Source organism: Orycteropus afer, unplaced genomic scaffold, assembly GCF_000298275.1.
Source record: "Orycteropus afer afer isolate SDZICR_OR568_19922 unplaced genomic scaffold, OryAfe1.0 scaffold00168, whole genome shotgun sequence".
In the NCBI taxonomy this organism is placed as follows: domain Eukaryota; kingdom Metazoa; phylum Chordata; class Mammalia; order Tubulidentata; family Orycteropodidae; genus Orycteropus; species Orycteropus afer.
In genome coordinates, this window is record NW_006921755.1 from 6,250,375 (window position 1) to 6,266,417 (window position 16,043).

A 16,043-nucleotide genomic window follows, 5' to 3' on the forward strand; every position below is an offset into this window, starting at 1 on the left:
TTTTTTTTTCTGATTGACCCCTTTCCAAAGAAGTATTCAGGTATTTGTCTTCAATCTCATTAATTCTGTCTTCCATTGCATCAATTCTACCCCTTTGCCCTTTAATGTGTTAGCTATTACTAACAATTTAGTATTAATCTTCTGGATTTCTATCTGTAGATTTAGAATTACTTCTAATTTTTCATTTATGTTGTCATTTTTTCCTTGTATTTTTTTCCCAAAATTCTTCTAAAGTTTTTTCTGTGTTTTCTTTGATCTGTCTCTCAATCCTTTGAAGATACCTAAATATAATTCTTTTGAATTCTTTAACAGAGAGTTCCAGTGCTGCTTCTTCCTCAAGGATGCATTCTAGGTCTGTATCCTGTTCCCTTGTTTCTACCACTTTATCTTGCTTCTTTGTGTGGATTGTGATGGTCTGTTGTCTCCGAGACATCGTGGTATTGTATTAAGATCTCTGTTAATTGTTTGTGAAGAGCAGCCAAGGGTGATTCAGGGTCTTCTTGGTGGTGTTTTATCATTGGCCCATTGGTGGAGAAGGAGGTGCTGGCTCTTGCTGAGTAAGTGAAGTTGCAGGAGGTGTGGATGTACTTGTATCTTATGGGGACTGTTGCTGTCTCCCACTCAGTTAGGCAAAAATTACATTTGAATAACAATCAAAAAACTAAAAGCAGATGCACAAAAAATACACCATGAAATCACACAGGAACAGTAACCCAAAAATAGGAAAAAGGGAGAAAAAAAGACAAAAACAGGAAAACCTGCAATATCTGGGGATATGGTACTAAGAGCAAAAACGTAGAGAAGGAGAATAATGAAAAAAAAAAGGGAAAAATGCAAAAAAAGAAAAAAACCCAACAAGGAATGGGTTAACCACAAGGAAAAAAGGAGAAAGAAAAAAAAAAAAGAAAATTTTTAATCAGAAACTGGGAAAAGAAAAAAAAAAAAAAGGGGGCGTAAACTAGGACCTTTTCAGTCGTGCAGGTCCGGAGAGTTCTTGGGGTTACTGGGAAGCAGAACCTCTTCTTAAGCTCCTGGAATCTGGTAGAGCGCTGTGTCTTTAGGTTGTGTCTAGGCGCTGGTTACATGTTGATTTGTTTTGACTTGGTTTTATCATTTACTATTTTGAAAAGGTTGAAGCTGGTGTATTTTATTTTATTATTGATTCAGGTATTTTGGGTTGCTCTGCTGTTTTCTTTGTGATGGTGGAATCACTGTGTGGAATGTGGATATATGTTTCTGTTTGTCGTAAAGAGGGTTTAGAGTTTGAAGCAGGAAGTTTTATGGTAATTGGCTGAATATGGTGAATTTATTGGTGGAGAAGGTGGGAGCAGAAGGAGCAGAAGGAGGAAAGCTTGGTGTTGCTAGGGTTTGTTTCTAGGGCTTTGCACAGGCTATTAATGGTGACATAGTTAACAAGACCTTGGCTCAATCTAAGAAAGATTCCTGTTGTTAGGGAGTCGCAACTTTCCGCCAGGCTTAGGCACACTCAAAGACCCTGCTTCCGAGGCCCCTCAGCGCCAAAGAGCCGATCCAAGGCAAATTCCTAGGACTGCAGTCAGCCGCGGCTTCCTCTCTCCTCTGCCCTGTCTGCCCACAGTAGACGGTGCTGACGCAATCCCGTCAGACCACTAATGGCTCAGGAGTTTGTCTGTGATACCGCCCACCTTCAGCGCCAAAGATGCGTCCAATTTCAGCTGTGTTGGAGTTGTGGGAGTACCTGCTAGTAAACTTTGGACCTTATGTCCATGACAAAGATAAGCACGATGTCTCCCAGGCTGACCCAAGCCCACTCAGTGACCCGCTGAGAGGGGAGGGAACTCACCTTCCTGGCGTAACAGTGAGCTCTCTGCTTGAGTCTCAGCGGTGGTGCATGTGCCCGCCTGCACCCAGATGACCCAAATTACCGACAAAATCAGTTGCTGGAGGCAGATCCCTGGGGCTGCCTGCTGGGATATTGGAGTGGTCACTGGTATGCAGATATAGGGTGTCTTATTTCTTGGCTCCCAGGGATCTCAGGTGGCCACCCTTGCCCGCCAATTAGTGACTGCCCCAGGGAAGTTTCCAGTGGCCTCTCTCAGCTGCCCATCCGTCCTCCACCAGGTAGCTCTTTCTTAAATAATCTCCCTGTGTCTTTCCTCTAATTCTGCTCTCCTATGTTTGGTGTACTATGATTCAGTGAGCTGTTCAGAGCACCAAAATCCCTAATTCAAACTGCTGCACCTAGTTTTTCAAGCACTTAGATGCTGGAGGGAAATAGTGTGGTGTTTACTGACAAGACACCATTTTTGCTTGTTTTCCTTTTTCAAAGTCTGATGAAGACTTTCCATTTGTTGCTGTGCTGTTCTTTGTCCTTCTTCTCAGTGATACTCTCCAATCTCATACCCTCCTGAATTCTTAAGTTATATCACTCCTCAGAAAGAAGATTGGGCGATCTACTTCCATAATGATACCACCTCAGAAAGGGTCTCTATGAGTCAGATCCGACTTGATGGCAATGAGTTGTTTTTTTTTTAAATCAGGACTAGATACTGGTCTAAGTAATGGCTTGGTCAGTTCTGAGTAAGATGATATTAATAGCCCAGTTACCTCATGGTTTCTACCTAGATCCTGTATTCCTATTTATCACATCTTATTTTCCTGTTATATTTGCAAAAGCACATTCTTTTGCATTAGAGTTTGTTATTAGTGATGACATTCATGTATTTGTATATATGTGTCTTAGATTTCATAAGGTTTTGGATTTTAACTGTAATCCACAAACAAGCTCTACTTTATGTAAATATCACGTAGGAACTATATAGTTAATGAATGTTTGTGTCTATGTATTCTAGGTTCTCCTAGCTCTTGACATGCTGCTATTAATATGTTGAGTGTATAAATTCCCATTCGGTGTAAAACTGTCCAAAGATAGTTTTGTGATTCAGTTTGATAAATGGTTACTCTAGACCAGTAGTTAGTGCCTTATCGTTCCAGACTGAATTCTGAGGAAGAAAATAAAGAATGAAACACTATCTCCATACCTCCCAATCTTCACTCTTCCCTGCCCCTGACACTTGCTCTCTCCTTGGTTTAATCAAGTTGGCTCTCCAATCTTACTGAGATTAAATCATGCTGATGAGCTTTCTACTTCCTAAGCCTAAGATAACAAAAATCTCCATTGCTATCCAGTCAATTCTGAATCATAGTTACCCTATAGGACAGAGTAGACTTGCCCCATAGGGTTTCCAAGCTGTAATCTTTATGGAAACAGACTGTCACATCTTTCTCCCTCAGAGCAACTGGTGGGTTTGAACTGCTGACCTTTTGGTTAGCAGCTAAGTGCTTACTGACTGTGTCCCCAGGACTTCTTAGCCTAAGATAATCATATCTAATGACCTAGCACCATACAGCATTGAGTTTGCAACAATGAGTATCCAGGGATTACTGCTATATTTGATTAGTAAAGAAGAATTTCATAGGGTTGAAATGTCTAAGTTCAACTTTTCCCCACTATCTTTGTTTAATAGAGTTTGAGAATGCCTTTTTGAACCATGCTGCTGTTCTTGTTGAACTTACCATGAGTGTTGGTAGCCTGGAATTGTTTTCCCCTAATGGTTCTTACCTCCTTTCAAGACTTCCCACACTTGGGACCCACTGCTCCCACTTCAGCTCCAGTAGAACAAGATCTTGATTACTTTGCCGATTCCTTCCTTTGAAAGACATGCATGTGTTTGCTAAAATACAATCGATAATATGCCCAGTCAGTGACCAACACTCCCTTTTAACTGTCAAGTTTGTATTCCTGTGACCTCGTATCCTAGACCATGGGAGCTTTGGCCAATGGATTTGAAGGTAGAGGGTTTTTCCTCCCAGCTAGGGAGGGTAAGTGTGCCTATAGTATCCTGTTTTGTCTCTGTTATATCATGATAGTATTGTAATTTGTCTTTTTCCCTGTAAGTCTCCCTCACCAGACTGAAGTTCTCAAAAGCTCAGGGTTCAGACTTTGGTGCTCAGTGAGGATCTGTAGTGCTAATCTTTATGTATCTCTTGCCTCCTTTCAAATAGCATTCAAAATAATGCTATTAGAACCAATTCAGGATACCTCTTGGGTTTAAGACATTGACTTTTAGATGTGAAAGATAGAATTTTTCAACAATGGACCAAGCTTTTTGGAGCATAACTGCCTTTAGTCCATTTTCACACCTCGGTGTGCCTTTGTACCTGTGATCCATCCTCCAGTTGATCCTTTCTCCACTAGTGCCTCCATTGACCAGACTGCACTTTACTTTCAAAGCCAGCCCAGAATTCACAACCTCTGAGAAGCCTTCCCTTGCTGCTCTCCAACCCAGAGCTCATCCCTCTCTTTTGAGGAGCTTAAGTACACTTCTGTATGCCAAATGCCCTTGGCTTTAATGTTTGCAAATCACCTCTGTCTCCCTTGTTAGGCTTGAGCTTCTTGAAGGCAAACCCATGTCTGTTCATTGTGCATTTCCACTTACAGTGTGGTGCCAGGTGCATGTAGACAGATACTCAGCATTGCTAACTTGCAATGTATTTCTCTGCAGTGCTAGGGAGGAGACTGTCTGGTGAATAGAATTGGAACCCTGGTGAAGGAAGAAGATGGGACAGGGATTGCAATGACTAGAGTTAGGAGGCTGAGGATGAAGGGAAAGATGAGATTAGGGTAGGCATGCAGGCCATTGAGACTGCAGCCACACCAGTGTGGATGGTTAGAGGCATTCTTGTGGACAGAATGTAGCAGAGGTGTGAGTAGAGGTTGAGCTTGTGGTGGTAGTAGACTGAGCTCTGGGAATGGAGGGTTTATATGGGATGACAAGATGGGAGAGGCAGTGTGGAAACCTTAGGAGGTGATAGCTTATGTTGGAAGGAGGACAGCAGTAGCTGGTAACTGGCAGCTGTGATGATGGAAAATGGACAGGGACAGGGAATCCCTTCAGCAGCAAGGGGTCATAGCAGTGGCAAGCAAGGGGAATTGCTATGACAGTGGTCCTCTGGACACGTCCAAAAGGGTTGGGGCAATTCTGTGTATTGTGTATCATCAGTCAGATGATTGATGAAGAAATTCTAAAGTATTCACAGAGAGCTTGAGACTAGTAAAAGAACCAAGTAACAGATTTGACTTAGTTTGCCAGGGAATGAGGTCATGTATCCATAATGCTGAACAAACAGGATTTGAAAAGTACATCAAACATTTATTTTGTTCTCGCCTCTTCTTAAATTTATTTCCTGTTCAAATCACTTTGTGGGGCAGGGTTTTCTATGTCTGGAGGAAGGCTGAGACAAACTTTGTTACTTACTTATATAGGCTTTCTCAGATTAGTAATAATAATAAAGATCTTTCAGTAACTTTTATCCACATAGCAGTGTTGGTTCGATAATTGTTATGTCCAGTGGAGTTCAGTGCAATAATACAAATTTTGTTCATTCAGAGGTAAAGCTTCACCCTCTCTGCAGGTCCTGCTTGTGATAGATGTGAAGCCTGTAGTGGGGGAAGAGAGTTATCATCTACTTCTTCATCTGTTTCCCTCCCTTGGGTGCAGGAAGATCTTATAGCATGGACATCTGTTTGCTGTCGATTTCTTGTGACCTTAGTAGATATTAAACTTGACTTAATTTTTTGGGGTCACTTTTGCAGGTTCTTTAGAGAGTCCCTGACTCCCTCATTTCTGTGGTTCTCTCATTCCCTTGACATGGGGGACTGTGCCTTCTCCTTCATCCCCTAGGCATTGGTGGTAGCTACTGAGATCTCCTCACCTGTCCAAGCAACCTTAATTCAGATTTGATCATGTTGACTTTGTAGTACTTATGAGGTATGTAGGTGCAAACATTGTATACTTTAGGAAATACTTATCTAGTGCTTAAGGGGAGAGGCATGGGGGTGAATGCTGTGCAGATGGTGATTGAAGCCATGAGAGTGGGCACAATTGTGCAGGAACCCTCACAGAGACACTGACATTTAAAGAGTCAGAGAAGGAAAAGCAGCTGACAAAGAAAGCAGAAGCCTCTTTCAGAGTCTTGGTTCCATAAAGGGGCATGCTATATCAGAGTCAGCCCAGTATAATAATATGTCTATTCTTTATGCAGAGCGGGGGCTTACAGTACATACTTCTCTATTTGAATTTATAAGGGCTTGTATTGGTTTCCTAGGGCTACCATAACAAATTATCACAAATTACATGGCATAACACAGCAGGAAGGCGCTCTGGTAGCATAGTACCTAAAGCACTTGACCGCTAACCAGAAGGCTGGCGGTTCAAACCCACCAGCCACTCCTCGGAAGGAAGGTTGGGCAATCTACTTCCATAGTTATATAGCCTCGGAAACCCAAGGAGGGGTCGCTATGAGTTGGGGCTGACTCGATGGCACATAACAACAACGACACAGCAGGAATTTATCCTCTCACTGTTCAAGAGGCAAGAAGTCTGAAATCAAGGTGCCATGCTCTTTCTGAAGGCTCAAGGGGAAGATTGATCCTTGTGCTTGCCTGCAGTTTTAGTGTTCCTTGGTTTGTAGATAAATCACTCCAATCTCTGCCTCTGTTGTCACATGATGTTCTCCTTCTCTCTGTCTCTGTCCATATCTCCTCCTCAGAAAGATACCAGTCATTGGGTTAGGGTCTACCCTAATCCAGTACAGCTTCATCTTCACTTGGTGACATCTGCAAAGACTCTGTTTACAAATGAGGTCACATTCACGGGCAGTGGGCAATAGGACATGAACATAATATTTTTGAGGGACACAATGTTCAACCTACAACAGGACCCTAAGCTGTTTTACTTCCAAGTTAACCCTGTTTTGAAAAATGATATTAACTTTAGAATTGTTCATTCTTAGACAAAATTTAACTCTTTTATTTATTTATTTTAGTTGTGTATGAACACAGATCGAGATTAGAGAAATCCCTGCAAAAGGAAAGACTTGAACATAAGAAGGCAAAGGAAGGTAAATAAATAATTTATGGTGCCTTTTTTTTTTTTTTTTAACCATATTCTTCTTTGAAACATTATGTACTTGGCTTTACTATTTTTTAGTGTGAAGAAATTTCTAACATCAAACTGAAGTCAGTGTTATGGATGGATAGAGAAAGAGAGCTATCAAGCAATATGTTATGCATTGCACAAAAACTCATGCTCAGTATTGGATTTAGAATCCTTCATTCAGTTCATGCTATCTTGTAGTTTATATATTGGTAATTCTTACATATTATTTCAGAAATCATTATTATCTGAATGTTATAGACATGTTATTAATACTTGGAACAGCATGTCCAAGGTCCAACATCTAAGGTCCAGAATATATATAGTTGATCACATAGTCTGGTATCTTTGAAGTTATGCACTTTCTTTTTCTTTTGAAGGCTTTTATTGGCACAGCTAATAGGTTCAGTTTGAAAAATTAACACTTAGCACAGGTATTAGGAAGATTATTGACCTTTTTCTATATAGCACAGGACTTGTAGAGCTTATAATTTGAACTTTCTTCATTCCCATTTTTAATTATTTATTTGTGTTTTGTAGTAAATCTTCAGATTTATGTTCGAGTTATTCTGTCTGATTATGTTGATGGGATAGAAGTGGGGGGAAGCAGAGGAGAATCGTATTGGTTAGCATGTTTTACTGACCCTTGGATTAATCCTATGTAAGATATGGAAGTTTAACATAATTAAAATGCTTTGATAGGATTTGTATTTCCCTTGTCTTCAAATATTCAGTGATTTTATATAGCCATCTAGTGGATAATAAAGCTTTAAGAACAGTAAAGATGGTTTCAAAGGCTGGATTTCTCAAGTCCTGAATGATTATAGTGTGCCATCTAGTGGATAGCAATAAATTGTCCATGCTTTCAGGTGGGCTGCTTTTTTTCCCTCCCAATTTGGGGAAGAGTTAATCAAAGAGGTATTCTACCTGCACTTTTTGATCAATTGGTTATAATGTGGGTTTTGTTGATGTAAGATTTATAGCTGTAAGGCAAGGAGGAAGATTGTTCTTTTCATCTCTTATTAAAGCGTTAAGTGGTAAAAAGAAGAATGTACATCACCAAGTAGATTGTTTTCAAACTAGATTATTTTTTGCAGGACTGACTAAAGTTTTCTTTTAGTTTTTTTTTAAATGTTTTTAAATTCCACAATGAATTAACTTGCGCTCCATTTTCTCCATCTTTTATTTCTTAGATTTCCTTGTTTATAAGCTGGAAGCACAGGAAACATTAAATAAAGGAAGAGTAAGTTTATTTTCTCTTAACTTTTTTCTTATGGAACTTGAAGGAGAGGGAAATATAGTTGCAAAATATTTCATTCTATTTATCACTAGGGTTGTTGGGCTAAAATATGTTTTTTTACTACCAAACAATTCCGAGAGGAAAACTTTAATACTCATTCTTTTAAAACTTACCTTTGCTTATCACGTTATTGATGATAGCGATTGTCTTGGTTTCTTAGGCCTGCCATAATAGGAATTTATTGTCTCTCAGTTCTGGAGGCAAGGAGTCTGAATTCAGGGCATCTGCAGAGCTAGGCTCATGCATGCGCATGGATGCTCTCTCTCTGGGCTCTAGGGGAAGATCCTTGAGTTCTTTTTGATCCTGTAGTTCTGGCCATCTTTTGGGGTTTCTTGGCTGTCTTTCCTTGTGTGTGTGTGTGTGTGTGTGTGTGTGTGTGTGTGTGTTTCTCTGTGTCTCTACTCCTCTTTATATGACAGCACTTAAAAGAGATTAGGTTTAGGACCCACCCTACTCCTGTATGTCCTCATTAACATAACAAAAGGAAGCCCCTATTTCCAAACAGGACTCCATTCACAGGTACAGGGGTTAGGATTTCAATACATCTTTTTTGGGCACAATTTAATCTGTTAACAGTGATAAATTTGGAATAACCTCCCTCAATGTTCAATGGTAAAAAGATTATTTTTATTCATTTATTCATTTGTTTTTAGTCTCTCTTTTCCATGGAATGTAATATTTACATTTGTTTGCATAGACATAGTACCTGAACTCCAACAGGTATTAAAAGCGTTTGTGGATTGAATGAATGAATAATACTGGCATTTAAAATATTTTCAAAGTCTGAGTTAACTGTAGAAAAACAAGTCTTACTCTAAAGAAAATAAGTATTACTTGAGTGAAATATTGGTGTTTAGGGGCATTAAAACTGAAACGAACCAATTCCTTGGGTAGCCTGGGAACCTATCAGTTTCTGATTCTTACTTGCTTTTAAAAGCTTAGCCAGCACTGTGACTCTCTGCTGTACATGTTATAATATAATTTCCTTATTAATTAAAATAAAGTACTAAAGCAATAAAATAAAGTAATAAAGGAAAAATGCAGTTCATTTTAGAAGCTGCAAAAATATGAAAGACAGTGTTTGAGTGTGTGCTTGTCCTGGCAGCAGGGTAAAGCAAAGGGGTGGGTAAAGATAATACAACACAGTGTAAGGATAGAAAGCATTGCAGGATCCCTTGGTATACTGACAGTTCTGGCTGCTCAGGGCTGTGAAAATGTGATACATCCACCGGACACAAATGTATATACTACAAGAACATGGAACTTGGACATCAACTTGAATTTCAGTCCTGGTTCTACTACTTACACAAGATGTTTACCTTCATGTGTCTTCCTTAATTTTCCTAAGTTTGTTTCTCACTCTGGAATTGAGTCGCACTGGGGTAAAATAATGTATATAGAATTTCCTACCCACTGAAGCTCAGTGAAGTAAAATACCTTTTCTCTCACTTGAACCATTTTAAGTTTGTGAGGGATGGTCCTGCATGGTTTATCTCCTCTTTTCCCTTAACTTGTACACCAAGGACAGTGTAGTGACTCCCTTTCTCAGGAGAAGCTCTCCTGTATATCTGGCCTCAGTTCTCCTGAATATGATTGATAGGATTAAATCATCTCTAAGGGCCCATCTAAGCTACCATTTTATGATTCTGTATGCTGCTTTTTCATTACTAAAATCTAGCAGAGTATGACAATACTAAAACTTCATTTCTGTTATAAAATCAGGAAATGGCCCCAGAGATAGCCTGATTCAAGCCTAGAATACATTTCAGCTTGGGAGCTCTGGTAGCATAGTGGCTAAGACACTTGCCTGCTAACCAGATGGCTGGCGGTTCAAACCCACCAGCCACTCCTCGGAAGGAAGGTTGGGCAATCCTACTTCCGTAGTGATACTGCCTCGGAAACCCAAGGAGGGGTCGCTATGAGTCGGGGCCGACTCGGGGAGACTCGACGGCACATAACAACAACAACAAGTGAAATTAATGACAATCTTCTGTTAAGAGCTTTAAGCTGTTTTTTAGCAGGAGAGCTACATTTCTTACCTTTGTGTTGACTACTTTCTTTTCAATTTACAGCAAGATTCCAATAGCAGATACAGTGCATTGAATGTCCAACATCAGATGTTGAAAGTGAGTAATTTAAAATTGTTCTTCATGAGTGAAAGGATTAACTAGTATTTCAACTGATGAATGTAGTGGTCTTTAAAATGATTAGAGAAAGTTTACAGAAAGTTGATTTGTATAATAATAATGTGGTGTCTTTAAGTCATATTTAGTGTAACTTATGTATAATTATAATGTCGCATCATATTTATCACCTGATTGCAAAGAACATATTTAGCTTATTATACATTTTCTTATAAATCAGATACTCTGGTCACCTGATTTTTTATTGTTCTTCTGTATGCCCTTTAAGGTTTATGTTTGTTTTAATTTCTCACAATGGTTTTCCTTAGACATTTTCTTTTATGTTAGACTAGATACTATACCTATTAAAATGCTTCCTTCATGTTACTGCATTTAATAAATACTCTTTCACCTACCACAGGAACACAATTTATATTTACAGATTCTCCTTCCTTAGTCCTTGGATAAAACTCATTACTGAGATTCAGGAAGACAAAAAAAAAAAGATTCATTGTTTATGTCAAGCTAGAAGAGATGAGCAGCATGCCATTCTGCCGTTCTGCACAGCATGCAAACCATGCCGCGGGCCCCCTTGCCCCCTAGTTTTTGTTTAATATTGTCTTTTCTCCTGTATCAGGTAGGGCACATACTTTTTATTGAAACCTGAACTTTTCCTGTTATCAAGAATGCAGTGCATAAATTAAAGCAGACAGTCCTTTCACATTAAACATTTAGTGACTGTAGAATTTATCTAGATTGTGATTACAGTGTAGTAGTATAATCAGGAATGAGGACGATAAGAATCATTCTATAAACAATCAATTTATCACTGCCTCAAAAAGGGAATAACTTTTTTTTTCCAATCTTTTTTTTTAACTGGGTTACCAGAGAAGGTTGGGAACCAGAGAAGAAATCAGTTATATGCTGAGGAAGTATCAGATTGAAATAGGAAGTCCAGACATCTGTGGAGAGATAATTTTGCCATTAGCTTTCCTTGTTTCCACAGTAATTTGAGTCTGTGAATTTCCCCAGATAACTATTTTTCTCTATCTCTTATGCCAACTTTTTGTTTCCTATTAATGTTAAAAATTAAGGGGAGAATTATTTTTGGCCATAATCCTAAAGTATTCATATGAAATGTAGGGGAAGTGAGGGAGAGCTGCACAAATTAAAAGCAACCTCAGGAAAATGAGGCCTGTGTTTTCATTAGTTCTTTCTTGCAAGAGAAAAGTTAGACTCTCAAGAAATAGTTTCTTATATAATTTATGTATAGAATATATATCTCTGCTTAAGTTTTCATCTTTGCAGAGTCAACATGAGGAGCTAAAGAAACAACATAGTGACTTGGAAGAGGAGCATCGCAAACAAGGAGAAGACTTCAGTAGAACGTTTAATGACCACAAGCAGAAATACTTGGAGCTTCAACAGGAGAAAGAACAAGAACTTTCTAAGCTAAAAGGTGTTTGAAAATCTAATTAGCCTGTTTGTGTGAAAATAAGTGCTCATATTAATGTTTTATTAGACTTTTTTTGTTTTGTTTTTTCATGTTGTTGTTGTTGTTATGTGCCGTCGAGTCAGACCCAACTCATAGTGACCCCTCGTTGAGTTTCCGAAACAGTATCACTACGAAAGTAGATTGCCCCATCGTCCTTGTGAGGAGTGGCTGGTGGGTTTGAACCACCAGTCTTCTGGTTAGCAGTCAAGTGCCTTAGGCACTATGCTACCAGAGCTCCATAGTGGTTGATTTATCATGTGGTTCTTTACCAGCCACTTCCTGCTCTGTAGTATTATCACATTTATCCATATTTTGGGGGGTTTCTTTAGGGAAGCATACTAGAATACTTGTTTCTCAGTGAGGCACATGGCCATTTAGGACAAGATAGTTCTTATATGTGTGGCAAGACACAGCTTCTCTGGTCCCTGCCCACGAAGTGCCCTCAATGCTCCCTGGTCATTGTGACAATGAAAAATTGCCCCACATATTCTAAAATTCTCTAAGGGGGCTGAGAGACTTTTCTTTCCAGCTGTTGAGAACTAGTAGTAGCTGCAAAAAGCTCAGGCTCTGGAGCCAGACTGCCAGGATGAATGTTGGCTTCTCTAATTACTAGTTATGTGACCATGGGCAAGTTGTGTAATCATTGTAGTCTTCATTGTCCTCATCTATATAGTTGGGATAATCATAAAAATTAACAACTCTATAGGGTTTGTGTAAATATTAAATACTTTATGTAAAGCACCTAGAACTGTTAGTGGCATGTGATAAACATTCAGTATATATTATTAAATATTACATGCCTTCATAATTATCAATAACTATCAACAAGTATTTTCTGAGTAAAATGGAACAAAATATTTCACCTCTCTGCATATCTCTGAGACCTGGAAAAAGGAACCAACACAGTGTATGACCAAATACTCAATTGCTAAATACTTTTAAAAGGTGGGAATGGTTTAGAAGGCACATAGTGTATGTGAAAAATGATGATTCCAACTCATGGCAACCACATGTGAACTGAGCTGATCTCTGAAGGGCTTTCTTGGCTATAATTTTAACCAAAACAGATCATCAGGCCTTTCTTCTGTAGCACTGCTGGATGGGTTCAAACTGTCAACCTTTTAGTTACTAGTCACATAAATATTTTGTGCAACCCAGGGACCTTTGCCTAGAACAGTCCCAGCATAATTATTAACAGCACACCCTTTCTACTCCCAAGTGTATCTTGCATTGGAAAATTAATTATATGGTCACTGTGTTGCCACTCAACTCCATCAGTGTTTTGTCACATCAAAATTGGCCTAGTTTTGCCAGATCCTGTTAAACTCAGATTCTTGATTTTTAAGCAGTGACAGTTATTCAAAGGTGGAAGACCCTGTATAGGCCAACACAGCAGGGGCTAAAAAAAAAACTCTGTGGGTTGCATTTGACACAAAGGGTGCCAGTTAATTACATCTGTTGTCTGTATTTAGGGAATGTGGGAAACTTACCATGAGTTTGTTTCCTAGTGGTAGGATTTGGGATTAAGGAGATGTTAGGACTGTACTCTGGCTGCTACAATCTCACACTATCCCTAGGAAAAAACTTTTCTCGGAGCTCTGGTAGCGTAGTACCTAAGGCACTTGACTGCTAACCAGAAGGCTGGCGGTTCAAACCCACCAGCCACTCCTCAGAAGGAAGATGGGGCAATCTACTTCCGTAGTGATACTGCCTCAGAAACCCAAGAAAGGGTTGCAATGAGTCGGCTCCAACTCGATGGCACATAACAACAAGTACAACATAGCTATAGAGGTAGATATTTGGATCAGTCAAGAACTCAATGGTAGAAGAAAGAATAAAATATTTAGAATTTTCTAAGCAGGTGTCTCAGTTTTTTAGGCTGTTGTAACACGGATATCACAGGTGGCTGGCTTTAATGAACAGAAATATATTTTTCACAATTTAGGAGGCTAGAACTCCAAATTCAGAGCTCTAGCTCTGGGGAAGACTCTCTCTGCCCACTCTTGGTGGGGAAGCATTGCCTCAGCTTCTCTGATGGTCCTCTTGAAGATCTCCACATGGCATCTGTTTTTCCCTCATTAGTTCTTGCTTGTCTGTGTCTGCCTAATAGCCTCTTTTTCTGTTCTTAGGCTGATAGGGCCTCATAAATGTAACAATGAAAACCCTATTCCCAAATGGGATTATATCTGCAGAGATAGGGGTTAGGATTTACATGCATCTTTTTGAGAAACACAATTCAATCCATAGCAACAGGTAAGTGGGGTGTCTTTCTCTGTGCCTACATCTCTTTCTCTTGAGTTGTCTTTGTAATTGAAATACTCTAAGGTCTATGGGAATGATTTATGTTTTGAGAAATAGGGTCTGTACTTTTTGATAACTTCATTTCTGATTTGTGAAGAATCTGACTTACTACACTTTAATCATAAGGGATTGTTTCTTAACTGTTAAACTCCTAAGTAATTAAAAATCCTTACATTCTTCTATGATGTGTAGCTTGTTTGAAAGTATTTCACCTACTGAACCAGATTGCATTGGGATGTCCACCTAAATCCATGTCACATCCCAGTATGATACAGTTTTGTTGAATTGGAATATTATACTGTCAAGTTCTAATAAACAAATTCTAAATCAAGTTATGTGAGATTTGGACATGAAGGTAATAAAATCTTAAGTCTGAAAACTTATTAGCTTTACACATAATTTTTGTTTTTCTAAAATAGAAACTGTGTATAATTTGAGAGAAGAGAATAGACAACTAAGGAAAGCTCACCAGGACATGCATACACAGCTTCAAGATGTGAAGGTAAAATCAAACATTTTACTGTCTAGCGTTTGTCTGCTTTACTTTGTAGGATGACATTTAAAATTCATCCCCTAATTGACCTGTTTTCCAAATCCATAGTGTTGTTTTGGATTTTGTATAAATTGAAATATACCACTTCTACTCTTAAGCTAAAAAAATTATCTGACAATCAAAATATTTTCCTCAATACCATTACAATTATTTTGTTATAGATGGTTGAATTTTAATAAACAAGCTTTGTTAAGAATGAAAAATTTGCTCCTTTGGTTGTGATTTTTTCATGTGGCTTTAATATTTTGGTAACATATTTTAAATTTTGGAATACTACATAAACTGTAGTGTTGCCTCAACAGTTATTTTTAAACTTAGCAAATGTTGCAACAACAAACAAGCAAACAGACAAATAAATAAATTAACAAGCAACATTTGGGTGTTCATACCATTCATTGTCAGCCAAAGAGAAATTGTCGTAGGATATTAAAGCTCAACATGTAAAATTCTTTCTTGTGTAGCAACAGCATAAGAATTTACTCTCCGAGCATGAACAACTTGTAGTGACTTTGGAAGACCACAAGAGTGCACTGGCTGCTGCGCAGGTTAGCAGGGTAGCAGCCACTATTGGTTCTTTTCAGTCTGCTTAACATTTCTGAATTCTTTCATGCATGTAGTCTCTTACAAGCCAATCTTCAGTGAGTTCCCTAGGAAAGAGCTCTCCTGATCCTGAGGATCATGCATGCTGTCAAAAGACAATCGAGAGAAAATGAAATACATCACTGATTATTTTTCACACTGGTTGTGTGATTCATAAGGCTATTCCTACCCTGTCCCTTTTCTTATCTGCCAGCCCATGCGTGCTATAGTCTAATACTTGTTTAGTCTCAAAAATTATTTCATGTACATAATTGTTTGCAACTATCTGATCTGTGTTGGCTCTTGGTAAAGGAATAAACTCTATAGGATTTTATGGTCTTAGCTACCTAAATATATTATTCTGAAGAATTTTTCTTCTATCCCTCTTGCAATCTCAGCATTCCAGCTGGGACACACTCCTTTTGGGACTGTACTTCTGGGCTGTGGGTAAAATTATAGAACATAAGATGAGACCTCATGTCAATAGAGAAAGAAGAGCAAGAGTCACAAGCTCCATTTATTTCAAAGCCTATAATGGCCCTGGCGGGAGCTCTGGTAGCATAGTGGCTAAGACACTTGCCTGCTAACCAGACGGCTGGCGGTTCAAACCCACCAGCCACTCCTCGGAAGGAAGGTTGGGCAGTACTGCCTCGGAAACCCAAGGAGGGGTCGCTATGAGTGGGGGCCGACTTGATGGCACATAACAACAACAACA

General features: G+C 39.0%; 1 protein-coding gene across 1 annotated transcript in view; it reads left to right on the forward strand.

The window, feature by feature from the left end:
- Window positions 1-16,043, forward strand: part of GOLIM4 (golgi integral membrane protein 4) — a 138,183-nt gene that overhangs the window by 95,267 nt on the left and 26,873 nt on the right. Inside the window, exons 3-8 of the mRNA XM_042781762.1 lie at window positions 6,868-6,942; window positions 8,171-8,220; window positions 10,350-10,403; window positions 11,709-11,859; window positions 14,616-14,698; window positions 15,211-15,294. Of these exons, the coding sequence (XP_042637696.1) occupies window positions 6,868-6,942; window positions 8,171-8,220; window positions 10,350-10,403; window positions 11,709-11,859; window positions 14,616-14,698; window positions 15,211-15,294 (497 nt within the window). The remainder of the gene's footprint in view (window positions 1-6,867; window positions 6,943-8,170; window positions 8,221-10,349; window positions 10,404-11,708; window positions 11,860-14,615; window positions 14,699-15,210; window positions 15,295-16,043) is intronic.